Here is a 22,619-nt window from a genome sequence, read left to right as displayed (position 1 = left end):
CAGACCATATAGTCCCTGCACATGGAATTGTGCATCTGCATATCATGTAGACGATGAACAGACACCCAATTCCCAGGCACAAAAACACAGCTATACGCTGCATTGGTTACACAATGATATGGTCACACAATCTCTCAGACATAGAATTCATAATCCCATAGACAGTTACCGCCACAATCACACACTGTTCCAGAAAAACACAGGAACACACAACCACTCACAAACACACGATGATGTAGTAATGCACACAGCTATACATCAGACACATCCGTGCATGGCACCATATAAAACCTACCACCTTACATATTCAGGCCCCCTGTCACGGTCACAGTTTGTAAGTGGTCACACAATTGCACAGCTACCAATGCCCAACCATAGGGGGCACGGCCAGTCAAAGACAGACAATCCTGCCAACATAGAATCTAGCACTCTGATAGTGAAAAGCGCACAACCTTGCTCAGATGTAGACACATTACCACAGACCCACAATCAGAGTTGGTGCATCACAAACGCATCGCACAAAAAGGCAAAATATTATCATGTGCCACAAAGGGAGGGGGAAGCAAGTAATATAAAAGCCAGCTCAATGTACCCACTAAGATGGCCATGTAGAGAGAAATTGGAACCCCGTAAACTGCTGGTGGGAATGGAAAATGCAGCTACTGTGGAAAAGTCTGGTGATTCTTCCAAAAGTTAAACAATCCAAAAGTTGGAGAAGAGTTACCATATGACCCAGCAATTCCTCTCCTAGGTATATATCCCAAAGAATTGAAAACAGGTAGTCAGGGACGCCTGGGTGGCTCAGTTGGTGAAGCATCTGCCTTTGCCTCGGGTCATGATCTCTGGGTCCTGGGATTAAGCCTCGCATCACATCGGGCTCCTTGCTCAGTGGGGAGCCTGCTTCTCCCTCTGCCTGTCACTCCCCTGGCTTGTGCTCTCTCTGATAAATAAATAGATAAAATCTTAAAAAAAAAGAACAGACATAAAGATAAGTGGCTGCCAGGGGCAGGGGGAGGAGGAACGGGGAGTGGCTGCTAATGGGTACAAGGTCTCCTTTTGGAGTGATGGAAATGTTCTGGAATTAGATAGAGGTGGTGGTTGCACAACATCGTGAATGTGCTAAATTCCAGTGAATTGTTCACTTTAAAATCGTTCATTTATGGGGGCGCCTGGGTGGCTCAGTTGTTGAGTGTCTGCCTTTGGCTCGGGTCACGATCCCAGGGTCCTGGGATCGAGCCCCACATCGGACTCCCTGCTTGGCGGCAGGCCTGCTTTTCCCTCCTCAATTCCCCCTGCTTGTGTTCCCTCTCTCGCTGTCTCTCTCTCTGTCAAATAAATAAATAAAATCTTTAAAAAAAATGGTTCATTTGTGTTATGTGAATTTTGCCTCAATAAAATAAAATGGCTGGAATTAGTGGGTTCCTGGAGAAGAAAGCAGAGTCTCTCTTGGGGAGAGATCTCCTTGGTTTGGGATGAGGCACTAAACAGGCCTGTGTGGCTCTAAAATGGGAGGCAAGAAGGGGGGGGGAATTTGGCTGGAAGCATTTGTCCTCTAGGAGCCTGTGGCCAGGAGGGATAATGACTTCCCAGTGTGGCAAGGCCTGAAACTTAGTTTGGGTTTCCTGGTGTGGATACTGACATCACCCTCTGACACCCACACCAGCTTCAGGGTAGGGAGCTCTGGGAAAGGAAGGGGGTGGGGGAGAGAGGCCACTGGCTGCAGAAGGGAGGTGACCAGAAGAATGAGAGCCATGCAGAATCAGGGACATCTCAGGGTGGTGATGGAATCCCTACTGTGTGAGGAGGAGGGCTCAAACTGTTTCATATGGATGTTAAGGGCAAGAAGGGCCCAGAAAGTGGGAGAGTCTAGGGACACCCAGGTTCCAGGCACCTGGGGACAGGCAGGCCAGGGATCACACTCAGAACACAATCCCACCGTTACTCCCAGCACACTCATTCAGAGATGGTATGTGAGGTAGAACATGATATACACACAAATAGCTAGAATGTCGACGTGGGGAGATGTGTTCCTGGTGGGCAGGGAGGGGCCTGGCCTGGGAACCAGGCTCTGCATTTGGCCCATGGTAACCTTGAGCAAGATCATTCTGCTTTCTGGGCCTTACTTTCCCCACCTGGGAAAAGGCCATGTCATGCTAGATATGTGCCTTTTAGATACAGCGATGGTCAAGCACAGTGCACCCAGATTCAAATGCACATCACACAAATGCTCATCAAAGTGACTAGGTGAGAACAGCCACTCACTCAGGCATATACTCATATCGCACTCACAGTCCTGTCCAAATGCACACAGACCAAATCACACTGAGACATGGAGGTAGACAACCACACAGACATACACACAAATATCCAGTCATGTTGTCACAAAAATAATAGCCACACCTAGAGAGAAAACCATCACAACACAGAATCATTCATACAGACATACGATCGCACGGAATACCATTACACAAGCTTACAACTACACAGACAAGAAACCACAAAGACATTCAGGCACATAGCCACAGCCAGTGACAATGGCACACAACCGCCCACAGACAATCGCCCCACAACGTCGTAGGCACACCCACATACAGATACAGAGTCAGTCCCGCACAATCACAGACCTAGATGCAGGAAGCAACAGCGCACGGTAATCACTACAAGTCACACACACCGTCGCCCAGGGCTACGTGTGCTTCCTGGGACGGGCTGGCAGCTAGGTTGGGCTGAGATCGCCCACTGGAGCCCGCCTCTACCCCTGCTCCCCACAGCAGCCTTTAGAGGCGGCATCAAGGTCTGCCCTCCAGGCTCCCAGGACTCATTTTTCTTGTGCCTCAGTTTCCTCATTTAACTCCAAAATTCCTCCGTACACGGCCCCTGCAACTGACCAATCAAGCGTGGGCCAAGCCCCCTCCTAGGGCCAATCAGGGCAGGAGCACAGCTGGCCAATTGGCTTGGCGCACTCACCTTCCGCCCCTTTCCTGTTCTGCTTCTTAAAGCCTCTAATATGCCTTCGCCTGGGCTCTCACGTCTTCACAGGCAAGGCTGCCGTGGCCCTTTTAAAAAGCAGAGCCGCAGAGGAGCCGGGTCTTAGCACACACCAATGAGAAGCCCCGTTCGGCATCCGCCCCTCCCACCCCCTCCAGAGGTCAAAAGTCTTACTGTGGACTGTACCGTGAGCCGGGAGGCGCTAGTTAAGCACCCGCGAGAGGGGCGAGAGGGGCGAGAGGGGCGAGAGGGGCGAGAGGGGCGAGAGGGGCGAGAGGGCCGAGAGGGCCGAGAGGGCCGAGAGACGCCAGGGCCCAGGCCCGCCGGTGGGAGCCATTCCGCTGTGACGCCCCTCCTCCTCCAGGTTGGCCGTGGTTGCTCCGCTTGCCCGCCCGCTGCCCAGATGGCCCTGAGAAGGGTCTCGGAGCGGCTGTTGAGCCGTGGACCAGGTCTGAGCTTCCTGCGCGGGTGGGGCTCGGCGGCGGCGCAAACTGGTCAGTGTCGGGTCGGGGGCAGGGTGGGGAGGGTGGAACTGGAGGCTCGGGGGACTTTTCCGGAGTGACTTTTCCGTCCTGTGTTTGCAGAAAAGGGCGGGAAGACACAGAAAGGAGCGACTAAGTGTAAGGATCCCTCCTTGCGCCAGGCGTCTGCGGCCCTTGTCCAACTGTCTGCCCAGAGTGGGCTCTGTCCCAGAATCCGAGGGCTGCCCTGGAGGGGAGGCAGGGCGTGGCCAGGGCCAGAGGTAGTGAGTTTCCCCGAGAAATGCCGTCTTGCCAGTGCTTTTTACTCCCCACATCCACCAGGAGCCAGTTGGGAGTCGCGGAGTGGGGCTGAGGATTCCAGGAGAGGAGGGTGCGGTGGTCGGGTGGGCTGGGCCGAGTCAAGCCCCCTCCCACTCTCTGCTCTCTGTCCCAGCCTCGCGTCCTGAATTTGACTGGAGAGACCCGCTGGTGCTGGAGGGGCAGCTGACAGCGGATGAGATCCTCATCAGGGACACCTTCCGCACCTATTGCCAGGAGCGCCTCATGCCCCGAATCCTGCTGGCCAATCGCAACGAAGGTGCTCCGGCGGGCGGGTGGGCACCCTCCACTATGCACAGCAGCTCTCCCTGCTTTAGCTGGGTCCTGGGCCCCCTCTGTCCCTGGGATGGGGGCTCCAGTGGGCTAGGACTGGGCCTGAGTTTGGGCATCTGTCTTTTCCAGTTTTTCACCGGGAGATCATCTCAGAAATGGGGGAGCTTGGTGTGCTGGGCCCCACCGTCAAAGGTAGGGACAGATTTATCTCCACACTCTGCAGTCCCCACTGTGTCCTGGAAAGCCCCTTCTTATCCCTGAGCCTGAGTTTCCCAGTCTGCAAAGTGAGACTGTTAGTTATCCCTCCATCTGAAAGTAGCTGTGAGGAAAAATGAATAAACCTTCAAACTAGGGCCAGCTTGGTGCCCCCTCCTTGGGCACCCCTATATAGCTCTGTCTCTTGGGGCCCAGTAATCACACTGGTCCCAGCTGGGCAGGACTTTTCTCCCATTGCCCTATCTTCCCTCCACCTCCCCCCCGACCAGGGTATGGCTGTGCTGGAGTCTCGTCTGTGGCCTATGGGCTCCTAGCCCGAGAGCTGGAGCGGGTGGATAGTGGCTACAGGTCAGCAATGAGTGTCCAGTCTTCCCTTGTCATGCACCCCATCTACGCCTATGGCAGCAAGGAGCAGCAGCAGAAGTACCTGCCCCGGCTGGGTGAGCAGTTGCCTGTAGAGCCTGGTGGAAGGAAGACCGCCTCAGTGATCTAGAACTTAGGAATGGGACGGTCCCCAGAGCCTGCCTTCTGTCCCTACCTCAAGGATAGCCCCAATGGCCACCCAAATCCCCTGCCAGACCATGGGCCTCACCCCTACATCTGATCCTGACTGACCCCTCCCCAGGTCTCTCTTGACTGTGCCCACTTCTTACCACTATCATCTCCCTCCTGATTTGCTGTTTTCCCCCATCCCAGCCCAAAGTTTAAAGTCTTAATTTCTTGACTGGGTCCACAAGGCCCCTCATGAGTAGGCAGGCCTCTGACCATTCCACCTCATCTCTGGCTATTCTCTTGACTGCTCCTTCTCAGCCAGACTCAGCTACTTGGCGTTCTCCAAATGTACCACTGTGCCTTTGCACATCTGTACCCTCACAGGAACCACTCCTCTCCACCCTTCCTCCTCCTGCTTAACTCCTTTTCACTGCCTTCAAGACAGATTATCTCTTTCCTGACTCCTGTGGGGCCCCTCCCCATCATGGCATTGTTACTGTGGCCGGGGGGAGGGGTGCCCCCACACACCAACACCACCTGAGAGTGCCATGGGGACAGAGTTGGGTCTGCCTTTGGCCTGGCTTGACGGGGAGGCTGACAATTTCCATTTGAAGAGATGAGTGGGGGACAGGCAGACCTGTGACCCTGTCTTGTCCCTGCAGCCAAGGGGGAGCTCCTGGGCTGCTTTGGGCTCACAGAGCCCAACCATGGGAGTGACCCTGGCAGCATGGAGACCAGAGCCCGCCACAACCCATCCAACAGGAGCTACACCCTCAATGGGACCAAGACCTGGTGAGGGGTCTGGGTGTCTCAGGCAGGTGGGCAGGGGCAGGAGGGAGGCGGCCAGACTCTCACTGCCCATCCCTCCCCCCAGGATCACCAATTCACCTGTGGCTGACCTGTTTGTCGTATGGGCTCGGTGTGAAGACAGCTGCATTCGGGGCTTCCTGCTGGAGAAGGGGATGCGGGGCCTCTCAGCCCCCAAGATTGAGGGCAAGTTCTCCCTGCGGGCCTCGTCCACAGGCATGATCGTCATGGACAATGTGGAGGTGCCGGAGGAGAATGTGCTGCCTGATGTATCTGGTCTGGCGGTGAGCAGCGGCCACCTTGGGAACTGGTATCAGGTCACCTGCTGGTTCAACTTCCTTGGGCAGGCCCCATGCTGGGGACCCAGCTGTGGACCAGACACAGTCCCTGTGCTTGCAGAGCCCACACACAAGTGATTCTGAGAGCTTCTGCCTGGCTCACTGATGTTTGGAAATTGCCCCTTTGGGGTGACTATTTTCCTTATACTGGCTCTGCCAAGGACACATACAGGCTGAACCAGCTTAATCCTTTGATACACGTGCATCTTTCTGTCTCCTTACATCATTCCCTAGATCTGAGCATCCAACCCAGATCCCGGGCTGGGTAGAATTGTGTGTGCATGAGCTTTGGTGCCAGGACCTTGTGTGATTGAAATGGCTGCCCTGAATCCCTCGGTTTATAGTGACTGCACATCTGGGGAGGGGGCTTCCCCCTACGTAAGTTAGTTCTGCCCAGGGCTTCTCAGCTCCTGGGTGGGGCTGAGGCCTCTTTCTTGACCCTACAGGGGCCCTTCGGCTGCCTGAACAATGCCCGGTTTGGCATTGCCTGGGGCGTGCTCGGAGCTGCTGAATTCTGTTTGCACACGGCCCGGCAGTACACCCTGGATAGGTGTGTGGGGCTGCCATGAGATCTCTTGGGAGGTGTGGGGGGCACGGGCTCCATCCCTTACCCTACCTCCTCCCCTGCCTACCAGACTTAAGTTCCCCACTCAGTGAAATGGCCTGGGAAGTCCTAGAGCAGTGAGGGGTTGACTGCTCGGTGACATTGGTGATACTGAGCAGTGACAGGGCCAGGGTGAACTCAGTGAGGACTTGAGGCAGCCTGGGAAGGCTTCCTGGACTTGGGGGGGTGAACATGTCCACACTTACCCTGAACTTGCCCACTTAGGATCCAGTTTGGCGCCCCACTGGCCAGGAACCAGCTGATTCAGAAGAAGCTGGCAGATATGCTCACTGAGATCGCGCTGGGCCTTCACGCTTGCCTGCAGCTTGGACGCTTGAAGGATCAAGACAAGTAGGGGCTGTGTGTTGGGGGAGCAGGGGGTAGGCAGCAAGGAGGGGACCCTGTGTCCCTCCTGGACGTGGTGGTGGCTGGTCCTGGGGAGAAAGGTCTTTCGTGCCTGGTGGCCCCTGGGGACCCGTCCCTTTCCCTCTTGGCCTTGATGGGACAGGACTGCCTGCCTATCCCTTACTGGGAGCTCAGTGTCTGCTGCTGTGACTATAACTTGGGGAATTTTTTCCCCTGGCTGGGTTTGCCCAGGGCTTAGGGATGCCTCGGGTCAGTTGTGATCCCATACTTGTGTGACGTTTCTCTGCTACTCCCAGGGCCACTCCGGAAATGGTCTCCCTGCTGAAGAGGAATAACTGTGGGAAGGCCCTGGATATCGCCCGCCAGGCCCGAGACATACTAGGGGGGAATGGGATTTCTGATGAGTATCACGTAATCCGGCATGCCATGAACCTGGAGGCTGTGAACACCTATGAAGGTAGGGGCTGGGTCTCTGGGGGGAGGAGTGTCACAGTGGCCTCAGCTGTCTAGAGAAGGGAGGGGACAGCACGCCTGAGTCCTGCTCCCAGCTGTCATCACTAGCAGTGTGACCTGGGGCAAGTCCCACCCGTGTTCTTCATCTGGAGTGGCTCACACAGGGACTGGGGAAGTGAAATGCTCTCAGCCCTTTCCCCCATGGTGATTGGGAGGAGGGGTGCTCCCCAGATTGCTTTACTATCTCCTCGGACATCCCCAGAGTGGGGCACAATGCCTAGTGAGCTGGTGGGTGCCAGGGAGCAAAAGTGCAGCTACACACAGGAATCACGACTCCATTTATGTTAAGAGAAAAAAGATAAATCATTGTCAGGCTGTGGTGTCTGCACCTGGCGACTGGTTGTAACTTGCATGGGGCCCAAAACACTTTCCTCATGGGAAAACAAACATGGAAAAAGACAATTAAAAAAAAAAAAAGTACAATCTCGTGTGAGCCAGGCAGAAATAGGGAGCGATGTAAAGGGGTACAAGTGCTCATCTTGGGGAGAAAGTGGGACCATGTTAGGCCTGAAGGGAAGTGTAGCAACCTGGGCAGAGACAGTGAAATAGCTTCTGTGTGCTATTCTGGATGGGACATTCCAGAAACAGCAAGAGGGAGGGCTGGGGTTGGGGGGATCCTACTGGTGTGGGAATGACCCTGAGGGCAAGCAGAGGGGGGGCCTTCAGGGAGTTTTATGCAGGGGAGGGATGGGGTCAGATGTGCACTTTGGGAAGTAAACATAATTATTTTGCTCCATAAAAGGGAGGTAATAATCTCGTCCACCCCGTTAAACTGAGGAAGAGCAAAGGAGAGCACTGAGGCTTGTAAAAATGTTACCCAGACTTGAGAGTGTGGGATGTGGGGTGGCGGCTTTAGGATGGGGGAGATCAGCTGGGACAAGCAATTTATCTGATGTTTGCTTTCCCATCCCTTCTGTAGGTAAGAAAGGGCCTGACATATTTCCACAGAGCTCATCAGCTTTCTCAGCCTCTGTGGGAAAGAAGCGTGAACGGGTTGAAAATCAAACGTTTAACCAACTGTGCAGGGTCGGGTGGGGTGAATCGGCCAAGTGTGGGGAGCACCAAAGCTGGGCCCATTGCCAGGGCTGGACTTGAAGTTTTGGGTCTAGCACAAGGATTCTAGGGGTATTTTTTTTTTTTTTTTTTTGCCAAGATGCATTACAGAACTGTGAAAAACAATTTTCTCGGCATGGCCCAAATGGTGGCCTCTTAGCTTTCTCTTGGTGGCTGTCACCAAGAGGGGACTCTCTCCCGGTAGCTCTCAGCATTCGCCATCTTTGTGGGCCTGTTCTTCTTCCAAAGTAGTAGCCTAGGGGGAGGAGGGACATGAAGATTGACTTTAAAGGGAGGTTGCGAGCTCTTCAGACTCCAAACCAACTCTGTATTTATCTCGTCCAGGCACTCATGACATTCATGCTCTGATCCTTGGAAGGGCAATCACAGGGATCCAGGCGTTCACGGCCAGCAAGTGAACATACTTCACCCAGGAGCCCAGATGGTCTCCAGCTCCTTCCCAGGGAAACGCTGTGCTCTGAGCTTACTCAGGGAGGTGGCAGATGGAGCCAACTTTTATAGTGGGAAGTGAGAGACACTGATTCTTAATTATCAAAATTTTCCCTTTGAAGTCATTCAAATGTGTTCCTTAAAAAGATGGGACTCTCTGTACCAAGTTTCTCAACCCACTTTTAACCGTGGACGGAGATGGATTCCACTTATCTTGGAACAGAAGCTTCTCTTGACAGGGGAGCAGGAAGAGGGAAGGAGAGTGACATGGAAGCAACCTCTGGTGTCTGACTGAGCAAATCCCCCCACACACCAAGAGTTCACTGTGTGCCCTCTGACCCTCCCATCTTGAGGGTAAGTGCCTTATGCTGGATGTTGGAGCAGAATGAGAGTGAAAGAGAGAATAATAAAGTCTGCATATCTGACCCCAAGGTGTGGGCCACTTTTAATTGTAACCACCCACAAAGTCATTTCAGTCACAGGAAAAATGTGGTGACTGTGAGGTGACTGGGTATGTGGTAGGGATTTCCCCCTTAAGTGGTGTGGCCTGTGCCAGAGTCTTTGGCTCTGCTGTAATAACCCTGGATAGGCACTGACCAGGGCTTAGGGCTGTAGACACTGTCCTTTCTGTCACCACAGAGCTGACCACACAGTGGTGGGAAATAACAACTGTCTAGCTTCTTAGCTCAGACACACTGCCTCAGAGGGAGCCAGGGGCCACAGGTGAGGTGGCAAGAGCATCAAGGGTTTTGCAGTGATAGTGGCCCCTGTGGGGTTTAGGGCTGGGCGCGGTGCTAACGTCCTTGGTTTGTGTTGACATTTACTTTCGTCTTTGCCTTTCTCAGGTGGCACCCACATGCATGTGTTTAGTCATACCTCAGGCTGGATGCACAGGTCTTTGTACACGGTCTCCACGGTGTGGCACACTTGTTTGAGCTCTGTTTCCAAATTGCTGATCTTTGTCATTTTCTGGGTGAACTCTTGGAGCTTGTCCTGAATGATCTTGTTATGGTGATTATAAATCTGATACATCCTCTCCTCTAGCTTTTCTGTCAGGTCTGAAACCTTTTAAAAAATAAAGCGTGCTTTTAGAAAATCAAACAAGAAGCATCACAAGACATTTGTTTTAAGTGGCTTGCTAAGATTTCTGCAATTTATTTTATTTTTAAAGATTTTATTTATTTATTTGACAGACAGAAACACAGCGAGAGAGGGAACACAAGCAGGGGGAGTGAGAGAGGGAGAAGCAGGCTCCCCACCAAGCAGGGAGCCCGATGTGGGGCTTGATCCCAGGACCCTGGGATCATAACCTGAGCCGAAGGCAGACGCTTAACGACTGAGCCACCCAGGCGTCCCTGCAATTTATTTTATAAAAATGGTAAAGGGGCGCCTGGGTGGCTCAGATGGTTAAGCGTCTGCCTTCGGCTCAGGTCATGATCCCAGGGTCCTGGGATCGAGCCCCACGTCAGGCTCCTGGCTCAGCAGGGAGCCTGCTTCTCCCTCTCCCTCTGCCTCTCTCCCTGCTCATGCTTTCTCTTCTCTATCTCTGTGTCTCAAATGAATAAATAAAGTCCTTAAAAAAAATGGTAAAAACAATTCCAGTGACTGGAAGTGAAATTGCCTATATATTAATTTTATTTATTTATTTGACAGAGAGAGAGACAGCAAGAGAGGGAACACAAGCAGAGGGAGTGGGAGACGGAGAAGCAGGCTTCCCGCAGAGCAGGGAGCCCGATGTGGGGCTCGATCGCAGGACCCCAGGACCCTAATGGCTGAGCCACCCAGGCGCCACTTGATTTTTTTTTTTTTTAAAGGAAGATGCAAAAGTATGTATATAGTACAGGCTCAGACAGGTTAGGAAGAAAATATGCAGTGGAAACCGGAAGAAAACATGTGACAAAGTAGCCTCTGGGTAGTGAGATCATAGGAATGTTTTCTATTTTTTCTGCTATGTATACTCTCCTCTACTTTCTAAGTTTTCTCTGAGGTACCAGGGTGTGTACTGGTAGGGATGGGAGGAGGGAGAAGGGAAAAAAGTTAGCCTGTCATTGAAAGATGCATAATATGTGTCCCATATGTGACCAACAAGCTGTCCCATTCATAGGATTCATTATGCATTCTGAAGAAACATCCAGGACCATCATTAATGTTGGACCTGAACATAATATCTGGCTTTGTTAGTAGACACTTTAAGGCCCAGCCATGTCAAGGAAACCCTACCCTCCCATCACGAACCATTCCACTTTTTTTTTTTTTTGGAAAGATTTTTGTTTTTAAGTAACTACCACACCCCACGTGAGGCTCAAACTCACAACCCTGAGATCAAGAGTTGCATGCTCTACTGAATGAGTCAGCCGGGTGCCCCACAAACCAACTTCTGGAGGACAAATGGGTGTGACAATGCAGGCTATGCCTCAGCCCCTACTCCCATGGCCATCAGCCCTGGCATGAAATAAGAGGGTGGGCTGCGGGTGCAGATGGACCCTTGTTCCTCATCCTGGCTCCTTCATTTGAGCAAATTATTTCCAAACCTTACTTTACCATCTATAAAATGGGTCTGATCTCTTGGCAGGACTGTTGTAAGGGGGAAATGAGGTACTATTTGCAGCTTGCTGAGCAACAGGCCTAGAGCCTCAAAGACGCTCAGCAGCAGCTCATTCCCTCCCCTTTTCACCCTTTACATAGGACTCCTTCCCCCTGACCTCTGGGGCTTTGCAGTGTGTGGGACAATCTGTCACCTTGATCTTGAGGCTGTCCCTGAAGTTGGTCATGAGTGCGTGGTCCTTCTGTCTGCTCTCGTTGATGTTTTCAATCAGCTCCTGGGCCCTCTTCTTCAGGTTGTCGATGCTTGACTCGAGAGAGGAAAAGTAGGATCCTGACTTCCCTTCTAGCATCATCAGCTGGCGGTTGGCACTGGAGGTGGCGATAGAGGGGCTAGAAACCTGACTTCTGAAAGTACAGGAAACTGAGGTCAACAGCAAACTCTCCCAAGAGTGCTGATCTGAATTAGCTCTATGGTGGGAGGGGAACCAGTGTGGTGTGTCTCCTGTAGGCGACGCTTGCTTATTTCATTCACACACTGCCCTGAGAAGGCAGGGACAGCATCTCCATTTTATAACTGAGGAAACGGACCCAGAGGTACAAACAAAATCCACCTAAAGTTCCAGAACAGAGGTATCTGCTGGACTCCAAAGCCCACTATCATGTTATTACACCAACTTGTTGCTTTGAAATGAGTGTCAGTTATACTGTTTATAGTATATCAACAACTATAGATTGGGGCAAAGATTACGTTAAGTGTAGAGCCTACTTTAAATAAAATATTTAAAAACAAAGAAGTGGAAATTGTGGGTAATGCAATGTGAATGAAACTTATGCAAAAAAAAGTTGTACTCTTATTAGCAGACCCCTTGGTGTTTTAAATTAAGATAAAATGTTTAAGGTACATCTTCCTTCCTCCCTCCCTTCTTTCCTTCTTTTTTTTTTTTTTTTTGTTCTGTATCTCTGCTTTATTTGATCTGTAAGCACTGTCTGTCAGGCACGGTGCTAAGCTGCACACCTTGTCTTGCTGCATCCTCATGACCATGCTTTGGGGTTGGTCCACTCAATCATCTTTACCTACCTCGTAGCTGAGAACGCAGAGTTGGTGTGTCACTCTCCCAGGGTCACTGGCCAATGTGTGATAGAGCTGGGTGTGGCACCCAGCTGGCCTGACTCCCCAGCCCATGTTCTGCTGCCCTGGGTCCTCAGTTTCTTTGCCCTCTGAGGTCCTTCTAGCTCTTAATGGCTGCGACTCAGAGGTGCCAACAGAACAGTTCCTGTATATACCAGTTCACAAGCAACCATAAAGTTGGCCAAGACCACAAGCCAGGCACTGATTACTTAGAAAATTACATCTTGATTTTTGGATGCTTTCTCCATAAAACTATTTTTCTTGGTGGTTTCCTGACTGCCTAAGCTCTTCCTTTTGGCTCAGGATACAAGCACAGTAAAATCCCTGAGCACAAGAGCCTGGGTGGCCAGAGTTTTTGCCTGCATGAAAGTTCTCAGGCCCAAGACTTCAGCTGTGTCCTGGCCCTTGAGTACTCCTTGCCAGATCGCTTCCTGCCTCTGTGGCTTTGTGCTTGCTCTCTGACTTGACCTGTGAGACCAAGCCCACACCAATGCCTCCCTTGAGAAGCTGTCCATGACCCTGTGCCTGTCTCTATCACTGCATGTGCTTGTCACAGCTTCTATCCCTATCTCCCCAGAAGGCTGTGTCCTGTTTATCTCTGAATTCCCAGCACTCACCACATAGTAAATCTTCCATTGTTTGTTGAATGAATGAAGAAGGATGCCTTCCATCTGATCTATTCCACCCTCCTCTGGCCTCATACAAAGCATGCAAGTTCATCAGCCTCCAAGGCAAGATACATGTGTATGTGTGTGTGTGTGTGTGTGTGTGTGTGGTCAATGCATTTATCAAGACGGGAAAGTGTGTCTCTGAGGCAGATAATCTATAGCAAAGACTTACGTCAGCTAGAAAACAATAGACAAACTAAAGCCTTCCTGAGCATTCAGGACAGAGGTTCACTAAGGAGTTTATGGCCTCCTAGCTTGCGATTACTGCTTTCCTACAGAGAAGTGAGGCAGAAGGAGATTAATTCAGATCTGGGACATGTATTTTATTTTTTTTCCTTTTTTTTATGATTTTATTTTTAAGTAATCTCTACACCTGACTTGGGGCTCAAACTCACAACCTCGAGACCAAGAATCCCATGCTCTACTGACTGAGCCAGCCAGGCCCCCTCACTCCACACATTGACAGTTTAACATTCAGACTTCTGTAACATTTGGATGCATGTGAAAAAACACAAAGCGGATGGCTCTTGAAAAGACAGCCATGCTTTGCATGACGATAATGGAATTGTGGACATGGGTTCAAGAAAACCTGGTGTTTGACTTCCTTGAGACCTCAGCACTGACTGCCCTCCTGTTCAGCCTAAACCAGTGGGTCTATCACTACAGTCTTCAGCTGGGGGTCTCAGCCCGCTTCCCTTCACCCCTGTGTCACACCCACACCAAAACCCCACCCTGGCTCTCCATAACCAAGCGTTATATCTTTTCTTAAACTTAGGAACGTGAACGACACTGGAGGAAATAATGATCCTGTGAACAGGGTCACTGCAGGGTCTAGCTCTCTAGCCTCTGGGGGGTCCTCAAGGTCACTGGGCATCCTGTCTGTGCTCTGGTCACCTCCTTCTCTCATTCTTACCAGCCATTCCAAACCTTCATAATTCTGTCCCTGACCGCACACTTGCCTCCCCTCACCCTGAGGAGATACAGAAATAGTGCAAGCCAGTAACTTCCTCCACTGCCCCCCCCCCAACAAATGGATCCACAACCACCCTTCCTCTTTCCAAACTCCCTATTTGGCAGGCAGGAAAAGGGTCCCATGCCTCTGTGGGGCTCCCAATCCCATTCCCCTCTGTACCTCACCCTCTTCTTGTACCTTTGACCTCTCCCTTAGGCTGACCCATTCCGGGACATGTCATCCCCGGTCTTACGTTTCAAAACAGCACACATATAGACACCCCTCCCCTCAAACACCAGGTATCCCTCAGCCAGCCTCCTCCCTCTTTCCTCCCCTTCACAGCCATGTAGCTCTTCTAGAAAGAGCTGCTGGCACTTTCTGAGCACGTTTTCTCACCTCTCACTCTCTGCCCACTGGTTCCTACCCCAGTTCTCAAATGAAGCGTCTCCTGCCAAGGTCCCCAGTTGCACCTGGCAGACCGTAATTCCCTTGACCTTCTGGCTGCAGCTGGTGCTACTGACCACCCTTCCCTGCCGTTCCCAACAGGTCGGCTCTGTTGCTTGGCTTCGCTCTCTTCTCTTCACACCATTGTTCACCCCATCGTTCACACCCTTGCTCTGAAGCCAGGACCCCCAAACCTCTTCCCTACTGGCCTTTCCTGCAAACCCCCACCCACCACCTCACAAAGCGTAAAGGCCTGCACCTCAGCCTCCCCATGTAGTCTCTGGGAGGACTGGGCCATGTGTCACTCATCTTCATGTCCATAATACCTACGCCTCATGATAGGAGTAATAAAGGGGCATGGAATAAATGAATGAATGACTAGCAAGGACTTTCAATACCATCCACCTTCCACAACCCCCAAGTTCATCCTCTGCCCACACCTGTCTCCTGAGCTCCCAACAATGTATCTGACTGCCTCCAGGCCCTCTCCACTTGGCTGTCCCAGAGGCATCTCAAACTCCAAATGGGCATACCGACATCGCCATACTCCTTCCCCTTCTGTGAATGACACCAAAAGCCACCTGGTCCCCATGCCAGAAACTTAACAGTCAGCCTGGAGTCCAGCTTCTCTCTGTCCTCCACATCCTGTCAGAAAATCCTCCCTTCCACCCCCTTAGTCTCTCCCAAACCTATCATCTCCTCTCTACCTAATCATTTGCAACTCCACACCTATCATTTCTCACCTGGTCTCTAGGGACCTTCGAAACTGCAATCTGATGTCCTACTGCTTGACAGCCTGAGAGCCCCACCTGCCAGAGGATCAAGTAAATTCCCTCGCCCAGCACACAAGGCCTTCCAGGGCCCTGGCTGCCACCTTCCCTTTCCACCCTCCACTCTGAGCAGTTTGGAACATTTCACATCACCAAACTCATCAGCCATTGCCTGAAATGACTTTCCCTTCCTGCAACTTCACCATTTGGAGTTTCTGCTAGTGCACCCCCACAGCACCTCCACTTACTAATCACAACACTGCCACGGTTTACACACATTGGTTCCTTCCAGGACACTGCACGCTTAGGGTGGGGACGGCATTCTATGCATCCCAAAGGCGCACAGATATTCACTGAATATGTAAAGGAATGAACATCTTCCAGAGCCATGCATAACATTTCCACTCACAAACCTCCTTGTACCCACAGTTGCTTTGTCCCAACTGTGCAAGGATCTGAATTTAAAATCAATGATAAAAACAGGTGCTTCTTTTTTATGCAATTGCTAACAACCTGCTTGTGCTGCTAACAGTTCAAAGTCGCTCCTTCCTCAGGCTCCAGGGATGAGGATGGAATGGTTTTCATGGCAGCTACGAAAATGGTGAAAAATCACTTGAATTCATCTCATTCAAATTTTGTTGTGGTACAAGAGCCTGCATCAGATGTCTGCAGAGAGCTTCTTGATTTTTTCCAACCTCTCCTTTGGGGATTTCTTTCTTTCCATTTCATTTCTCTTAATACTCAGCAGCTGCATATTCATCAGGATGCTAATGAATCATAGGCTTCCCTGGGCCTGCATTCACCAATTAACTTTAATAAACAAAATGCACGATGTCCTCTTCACTGGTTTCCTCCATTCCCAGGCCTGCTTCTGTTGCCCAACCCTGGATGGGGGCCAGCTAATGGAAGTAGGCCCAACAAAGCAGGCTGGGTGTGCATGGCCCCACGGAGGGGTCCGGCAGGGGGGCTTTAGGGTGGGGGCTGTGAACACTTCACCATGCTCATCTATTATAGTCTATCCTTCTAAGGAGTCCCTAATTCAGCTGCGAGGATTAGGACATAGTTTCCGAGCAGGGCCCATGCTGGCAGGGGGCCCGGGTACGGTGAGGAAATGGGTCTAAGTGAAGAGACCATCTGTTCACTCCAGGTAAAGCTGTGATTGGCAGGCGTATGAGCCAGAGCCGCCCGCTGATGGGGCCCTCCCTCCGTGGCCTCTAACAGATAGACAAGTAAACAAGCCGCCAGCCACTCATGACCACCGCAGGCAGCAGTCCCAGGAGGGGAGACAAGCTAATCAAACATTCAAGGAGGAACACAACAGAATCTCTGGTGCTTGGGCGAAATGAGGTTTTGCTGAAGTACAGCCAGGAAGGGGGAAGGGGAAGGTTTGAATCAAAGCTACTGAGCCCATTCCTCACCCTCTGCTTTTCTTTCCCGAAATGCGTTCATATTTTAATCATGTCGCGGAGTATCTGCTGCTGGATCTATTAATTGGCCCTTGCACTGGTTCTAATCCATCTGTTTTTTTCCGGCCCAAAGCTCTAGTAGAACTCCTTGAAGTCTTTAATATGCAATTGTCTATGTCTCTTTGCCACTTATATCCAGGTCTAAACACCCTATTTGCAGGAAGATGGTATCAAACAAATGACTGCAGTCATTTCCTTCTTTTTTCTGGTCTCCAATTGATAGTACACACCTAGAAACCATTCCACCTTGTAGTCTGCTCTACAACTGAGGAATCTGGAGGTCGGGGGAAGCTGGCTTTATACCTTGAGTCCTCAGGGCCCTGTCCTGAGCCTGGCCTTGTCTCACTCCTTCCCCAGGTGAGCGCATTCACCCCACAGCTGCCACTGAAACGGTGGCTCCCATGGTGCCATCTCCAGCCCCTTGTCCCACCCTGAGTTCCAGGTCAGCAAGTCCAACTATATGCTGGACATGTTCATGTGCGTGTCCCCAGTCACCGCAAGCTCAATAAGGGCAAAATGGAACTCATGTTCTTGCCTCTGCCACGGAAACCATTACTTGCTGGAAACCAGTCCAAAGGGGGGGATAAAGCGGTGTGCTAGTAAACATTTAGCAAGTGGCTCTCCGTGGGGGAGAAAAAAGGCCTAATTTGTAGTGTTTGCCAATTTCCATGGTGCAAACTCCCACTCTAGCCAATTTCAAGCTACCAACATAAAATGGCTAAATGCTATATTGGGAAGAGATGTGTAGAACTGGCTCTTGTGAGCTAGGAGGAGCCCGCTCCAGCACAACACAGCAGGGGTATCCCCGCTGCCAATCACAATGCCTGACACGATGGCGTTTTCCCTGTTTGGTAGCACACTAGCCGGGAGAGATCCTCGGTTCATCCCCTTCCTCATGCCTCACTAAATGATCCCCACCCCCATGAGAGTTTCTGTCTGTCTGCTCTGCTAGATGCTACCCCCACAGGAGCCTCCCACCTGATCTTCCCACATCCACTCATGCCCGCTCCCACCCATTCTCCACAAAGCAGCCAGTGTCTTTTAAAAACAGGAACCAGAACATGGCACTTCTCTGACACAGTGATTTCCCTCCTAGGTATCTACCCAAAAGAAATGAAAATGTATGTCTCTGCCAAAATTCATACAAGGATATTTGCAGCAGCATTACTCACAAGAACCAAAACGCAGCAACAACTCAAATGTCCATCAGCCAATGAATGGCTAAGTAAAACATGGTGCGTTCATAATATAGAATATTATTCAGCCATATAGAGTAATGGAGTTCTGATACATGTTACAGTGTGGATAAATCCTGAAGACCTTATGCTCAGTGAAAGAAGCCAGTCACAAAGGACCACATAAGTGTATGATTCTGCTTATATGAAATGTCCAGCAGAAGCAAATGCATGGAGACAGAAAGTAGTGGTTACCAGGGGCTGGGGAAGAGGCAGACACCATGCAGACACGGGGGATGGTGGTTAGGGGTGCAAGGTTTCTTTTTGGAGCAATGAAATGTTATAAAGTTGACTGTGGTGATGGTTGCACAGCTCTTTGAATGTACTAAAAATAGTTGAATTACACATTTTAGGTTGGTGAATTGTATAGTATGTGAATTATATCTCAAGCTATTACCAAAAAAAGTCCTCTTAATAAAGTCCATAGCTGACAAAACGCCCCATGACCTGGCCTCTGCCAAGCCGTCCAGTGCTCCTCTTGCACTCACAACCACACCCAGCCACACGGGCCTGCCTTCAGCTCCCTGAGCCAGAGGGCCTTCCCATAAACTCTTCTCAGCCCCTCCTCCCACCCCCATGGCCACTCAACATCCATTCTCCCTTACCTTTTGATTTAGCATTGCTTCTTCAAGGGCGCTGTCTCTGGCTCCCCATTTGGGGGCTGGCTGCCCCCAGGGGAAACGTTTTCCCAGCACCCCAATCTCTTCTGTGTCAGTACTTAGTATCTGCCTCTCGGTCAGATGGAAGCACTGGGAGGGTATGGGTGTCCCGTGGACTCAGGGTATCCCTCTGCATCCAATCACAATGCTGATATGCTGATCTTATGACTGTTTTGTGAGCACACCAAGCTTATTCATACCTCAGAGACTTCTACTCTGCCTGGCATATCTGGGCCCCCTGATACTTCCTGGCTGCCCTTTGTCATGTAACCTCCTTAGAGCTCTTCTCTAACTACTCTAAACTCCCTATCATTCTAGTTGCTCCACACTGTTTTGTTTCTTCACAGCACTTGCCACCAGTTGAAATCACATTATTTTATTGTTATTGTCTATCTCTCTTTTTTAGAAAGTCAGCTTGGCAATAGACCCAGAATAGCCAACACAATATTGAAGTAGAAGAACAAAGTTGGAGGACTGATGTTCCTTGACCTCAAGACTGACTATAAAGCTGCAGTGATCCAGATGGTGTGGTACTGGTATAGGAATAGATAACAGATCAATGGAACAGAATAGAGAGCCCAGAAATAGGCCCACACGTATATAGTCAACAGTTCTTTGACAAAAGAGCAAAGAAATTCAATGGAGAAAGGAGTCTTTTCAACAAATGGTGCTGAAATAACTGGACAGCCATGGACAGAAGAATGAGACACAGACCTCATACTTTCACACAAACTAACTCAAAATGTAGCACAGACCTAAATGTCAAACACAAAGCTATCAAACTCCTGGAAGATATCATAGGAAAAAAATCTAGAGGACCATCTTAGATGTAATATCAACAGAAAACATTGGTAAGTTGGACTTCATTAAAATTAAAAACTTCTGGGCGCCTGGGTGGCTCAGTTGGCTAAGCAACTGCCTTTGGCTCAGGTCATGATCCTGGAGTCCCGGGATCGAGTCCACATCAGGCTCACTGCTCAGCAGGGAGTCTGCTTCTCCCTCTGACCCTCCCCTCTCTCATGTGCTCTCTCTCTCTCTCATTCTCACTGTCTCAGATAAATAAGTTAATAAAATCTTTAAAAAAAAAATTAAAAACTTCTGCTCTGCAAAACACTCTCAACAGAATGAAAAGATATGCCACAAACTGGGAGGAAATCTTTGTGAAACACATGCCTGATAAAGTACAAGTATTTAAAATATACAAAGAACTCTTAAAAACAATAAGGAAACAAACAACCTGATTAAAGAAGGGGCAAAAAATCTGGACATCTCCCCAGAAAAGACATACAGATGACAAATAGGCATATGAAAAGATGTGTAACTTCTTATCTCTCCAGGAAACAGCAAATCAACACAACGAGATACTACTACACACTTGTTAAAATGGTGAAAATCCAAAACACTGATAACATCAAGTGCTGACAAGGATGTGGAGCAACAGGAACTCTCTTTCATTGATGACAGGCACAGCCACTTTGGAAGACAGTTTGGCAGTTTCTTACAAAACTACATATATTCTTATCATATGATCAAGCCATGGCGCTCCTCGGTATTTATCCAAAGGAACTGAAAACTTGAGTCTGCACAAAGACCTGCACATGAATGTTTATAGCAGCTTTATTCAGAATTGCCAAAACCTGGAAGCAACCAAGACGTCCTGCAGTAGGTGAGTGGATAAACAAACTGTGGGACATCCAGACAATGGAATATTATTCAGCACTAAAAAGAAATGAGCTATCAAGCCATGAAAAGATACAGAGGAACCTTAAGTGCATACTGCTAAGTGAAAGAAAGAAAGCTCCAAGAGAGCAGAAATTCTGATTTGTTCACTGCTGCATGCTCATCATCATTGTCTGGCCAAAGCAGACCCTCAAGAAATATATGGTGAATAAATAAATGTATGAGACAAAAACTTTTTTTGTCATCCTTGATGCTGCTCTTTCAACTCCAACAACTAATCCATTTTTAGCAACTTCTATCAGTTCTACCTTCTTAAATATGCCCAGAATCTGACTTCTCATCACCTCAATAGATCCACCATGGGCCAAATTGGAGTCATCTTGCACCTAGATGATTCCAATTGCCTCCTCACTAGTCTCCCAGCTTCTAAACTCCTGCCCTCAACAATCTATTCGCTACATGGAAGCCAGAGGGAGGCTTTTAATACCTTAGTCCAGAGGACTTCAAATTTCCATAAAGGGCCAGATAGTAAATCTTTTCAGCTTTGTGGGTTCTGTAGTCTCAGTTGCAAAAACTTGACTCTACAGAAGCAGCCACAGACAAGCGTAGCTACATTCCAATAAAACTTTATTAACAATAGTCCTTGCCATGTCACTCTATTCCAAACCTTCTCATGGGTAATTAACACCCAAAGTCCCACTACCTGCCTGACTGTATCTCTTACTATCACCCTCTTTGGCTCCTCCAGCACAGTCCTCCTCCCAGACTTTGTAGGTGCTGTTCCTCTGTCTAGAGCATAGTTCTGCCTCATGGTTCACTCGTCACCTCCTCCACGAAGGCTTCCCTAACCCTCTGATCCAAACTGGCACTCTCTCCCTATTCCACCCCGGCCCCCACCACTGGCCCCCACACTGCATTAGTGTCTCCTGACTACTATATATTCCCGGGTTTACAGTCTGTCTCCTCCTCTAGAGTGTCAGCTCACTGCTGTGTCCTAGTACTTGGAACCATGCCACGCACATGGCAGATGCCTGACCAGTACGCGGAGCAAATGCACCCACAGCAGACACTGGCAGGGTCTCGTGGAAGAACCGGGTGAACGAGAAGGACCCAGGGGTCTGTGTGGACCCGTCCTGCAGGGTGCTTCCTCACCTAGCCGACCCCCGACCAGCTTCGTCTTCGCGGCTCTCCTCGCACTGCTGCCGTTCCTTGCTCTCCCCCAGCGGCTGCAGCTCCTGGTCCTTGCATTCTACGTGGGGCATGTCCACCTGTGAGCACAGCCAGCGCTTGAGAGGCCAGAGGGGTAAGGGCGAGAAGGGGTCAGATCCCCTCCTACCGCCCCTTTGGCCCCGCGCACCTCCGTGTGCCGCTCCGAAAGGCCGGGGACACCCAGGAGAGGCGCGCGGGGCTAGGGACGGGCACCACGAGGTCGGGGACGTGCGGTGGGAGGGCCTGCGCCTGGAGCGCTGGAGTACAGAGGCGGGGAGACCTGGAGGGGCTGGGGTGAGGGCAGAGGCGCCGGGAGGGGTGCTGGGCTCCTAACTGGTGTGTGCGGCGGCTCGAGTCCTCCGAGGAAGGAGAAGAGGTAGGAGAAAAAGAAGATAGGAAAAGGGTGCGGCGCATGGATGTCGGAGCCTTTGTCTACCCTGCTCCTGCCACGAGCCATGCGTGGGAGTCCGTCCTTCTGGCCCGGGCTGTCAGCGTGTCGGTCACACAGTCCCGTCCGTCAGTCGGGGCCTGGTCAGTCAGTCAGGAAATCGGGACCCGGCCAGGCGATGGGTGGCGCCGATGGCAGGAGACAAGCGGCTGGGTTAGGGTCCACCAGGGAAGCCCGAGATCGCGGCGGTTCCCCGCCCGCCCGCCCGCCACCCGCCACCCGCCTCGCTAAGGAAAACAAGCGCCGCTTACTCCCTGTCGCTCCATCCTGCCTTTTCCCGCCTTCTCCCTCGAGCACTCTGCGCACGCTCTGGCCCCGCCCTCCGGCTCGCACGGCCCCCGCGCACGTGCTGCATCACGTGCTCCTGGGTCCGCCTCTTTTTGAGAATTTGCTCGCGCAGCGGGTAGGAGTTGGCCGTTAACCGGCGGTTGGGCTGTCCTAGAGGCTGCGCGCGCAGCCGGCGCCGCCCGGAGGAGGGGGTGGTCTGTGTGCGTGTGCGTGCCCATGTGGGGGTT

General features: G+C 50.9%; 2 protein-coding genes across 4 annotated transcripts; one reads left to right on the top strand and one right to left on the bottom strand.

Annotated features, from left to right (window-relative positions):
* The first annotated feature begins 3,169 nt into the window (after positions 1 to 3,169).
* Positions 3,170 to 10,016, top strand: GCDH (glutaryl-CoA dehydrogenase). Of its 3 annotated transcripts, XR_003606947.2 has the most exons (12): positions 3,170 to 3,482; positions 3,573 to 3,608; positions 3,904 to 4,047; positions 4,191 to 4,253; positions 4,547 to 4,717; positions 5,432 to 5,561; positions 5,644 to 5,860; positions 6,361 to 6,464; positions 6,744 to 6,869; positions 7,181 to 7,341; positions 8,796 to 9,254; positions 9,746 to 10,016. XR_003606947.2 is itself a non-coding variant. In XM_028088940.2 (11 exons), exons 1-11 carry the CDS (start codon positions 3,392 to 3,394, stop codon positions 8,867 to 8,869), a joined length of 1,317 nt encoding a protein of 438 aa, XP_027944741.1. In that variant the 5' UTR covers positions 3,170 to 3,391; the 3' UTR covers positions 8,870 to 9,325. The 3 variants fall into 3 exon arrangements, 2 of the variants coding, with proteins under 2 accessions (XP_027944741.1, XP_027944742.1); XM_028088940.2 differs by lacking the exon at positions 9,746 to 10,016 and having other exon boundaries at positions 8,796 to 9,325; XM_028088941.2 differs by lacking the exons at positions 3,573 to 3,608; positions 9,746 to 10,016 and having other exon boundaries at positions 8,796 to 9,325.
* On the bottom strand, positions 8,532 to 22,385 carry SYCE2 (synaptonemal complex central element protein 2). Its single transcript, XM_088017104.1, has 5 exons — positions 22,356 to 22,385; positions 21,600 to 21,715; positions 11,639 to 11,849; positions 9,777 to 9,965; positions 8,532 to 8,706 (listed from the first exon to the last, which is right to left on the bottom strand). The coding sequence occupies exons 1-5, from the start codon at positions 22,368 to 22,370 to the stop codon at positions 8,659 to 8,661; spliced, it is 579 nt and encodes a 192-aa protein (XP_087873230.1). The 5' UTR covers positions 22,371 to 22,385; the 3' UTR covers positions 8,532 to 8,658.
* Between the last annotated feature and the right edge of the window lie 234 nt (positions 22,386 to 22,619).

The sequence above is a fragment of the Eumetopias jubatus genome, unplaced genomic scaffold (genome assembly GCF_037043125.1).
Source record: "Eumetopias jubatus isolate StellerSeaLion01/CBP00866 unplaced genomic scaffold, mEumJub1_p1.0 scaffold_1, whole genome shotgun sequence".
NCBI lineage: Eukaryota > Metazoa > Chordata > Mammalia > Carnivora > Otariidae > Eumetopias > Eumetopias jubatus.
Note: the sequence above shows the minus strand (reverse complement) of the source record. Positions and strands in the feature narration are given on the sequence as shown.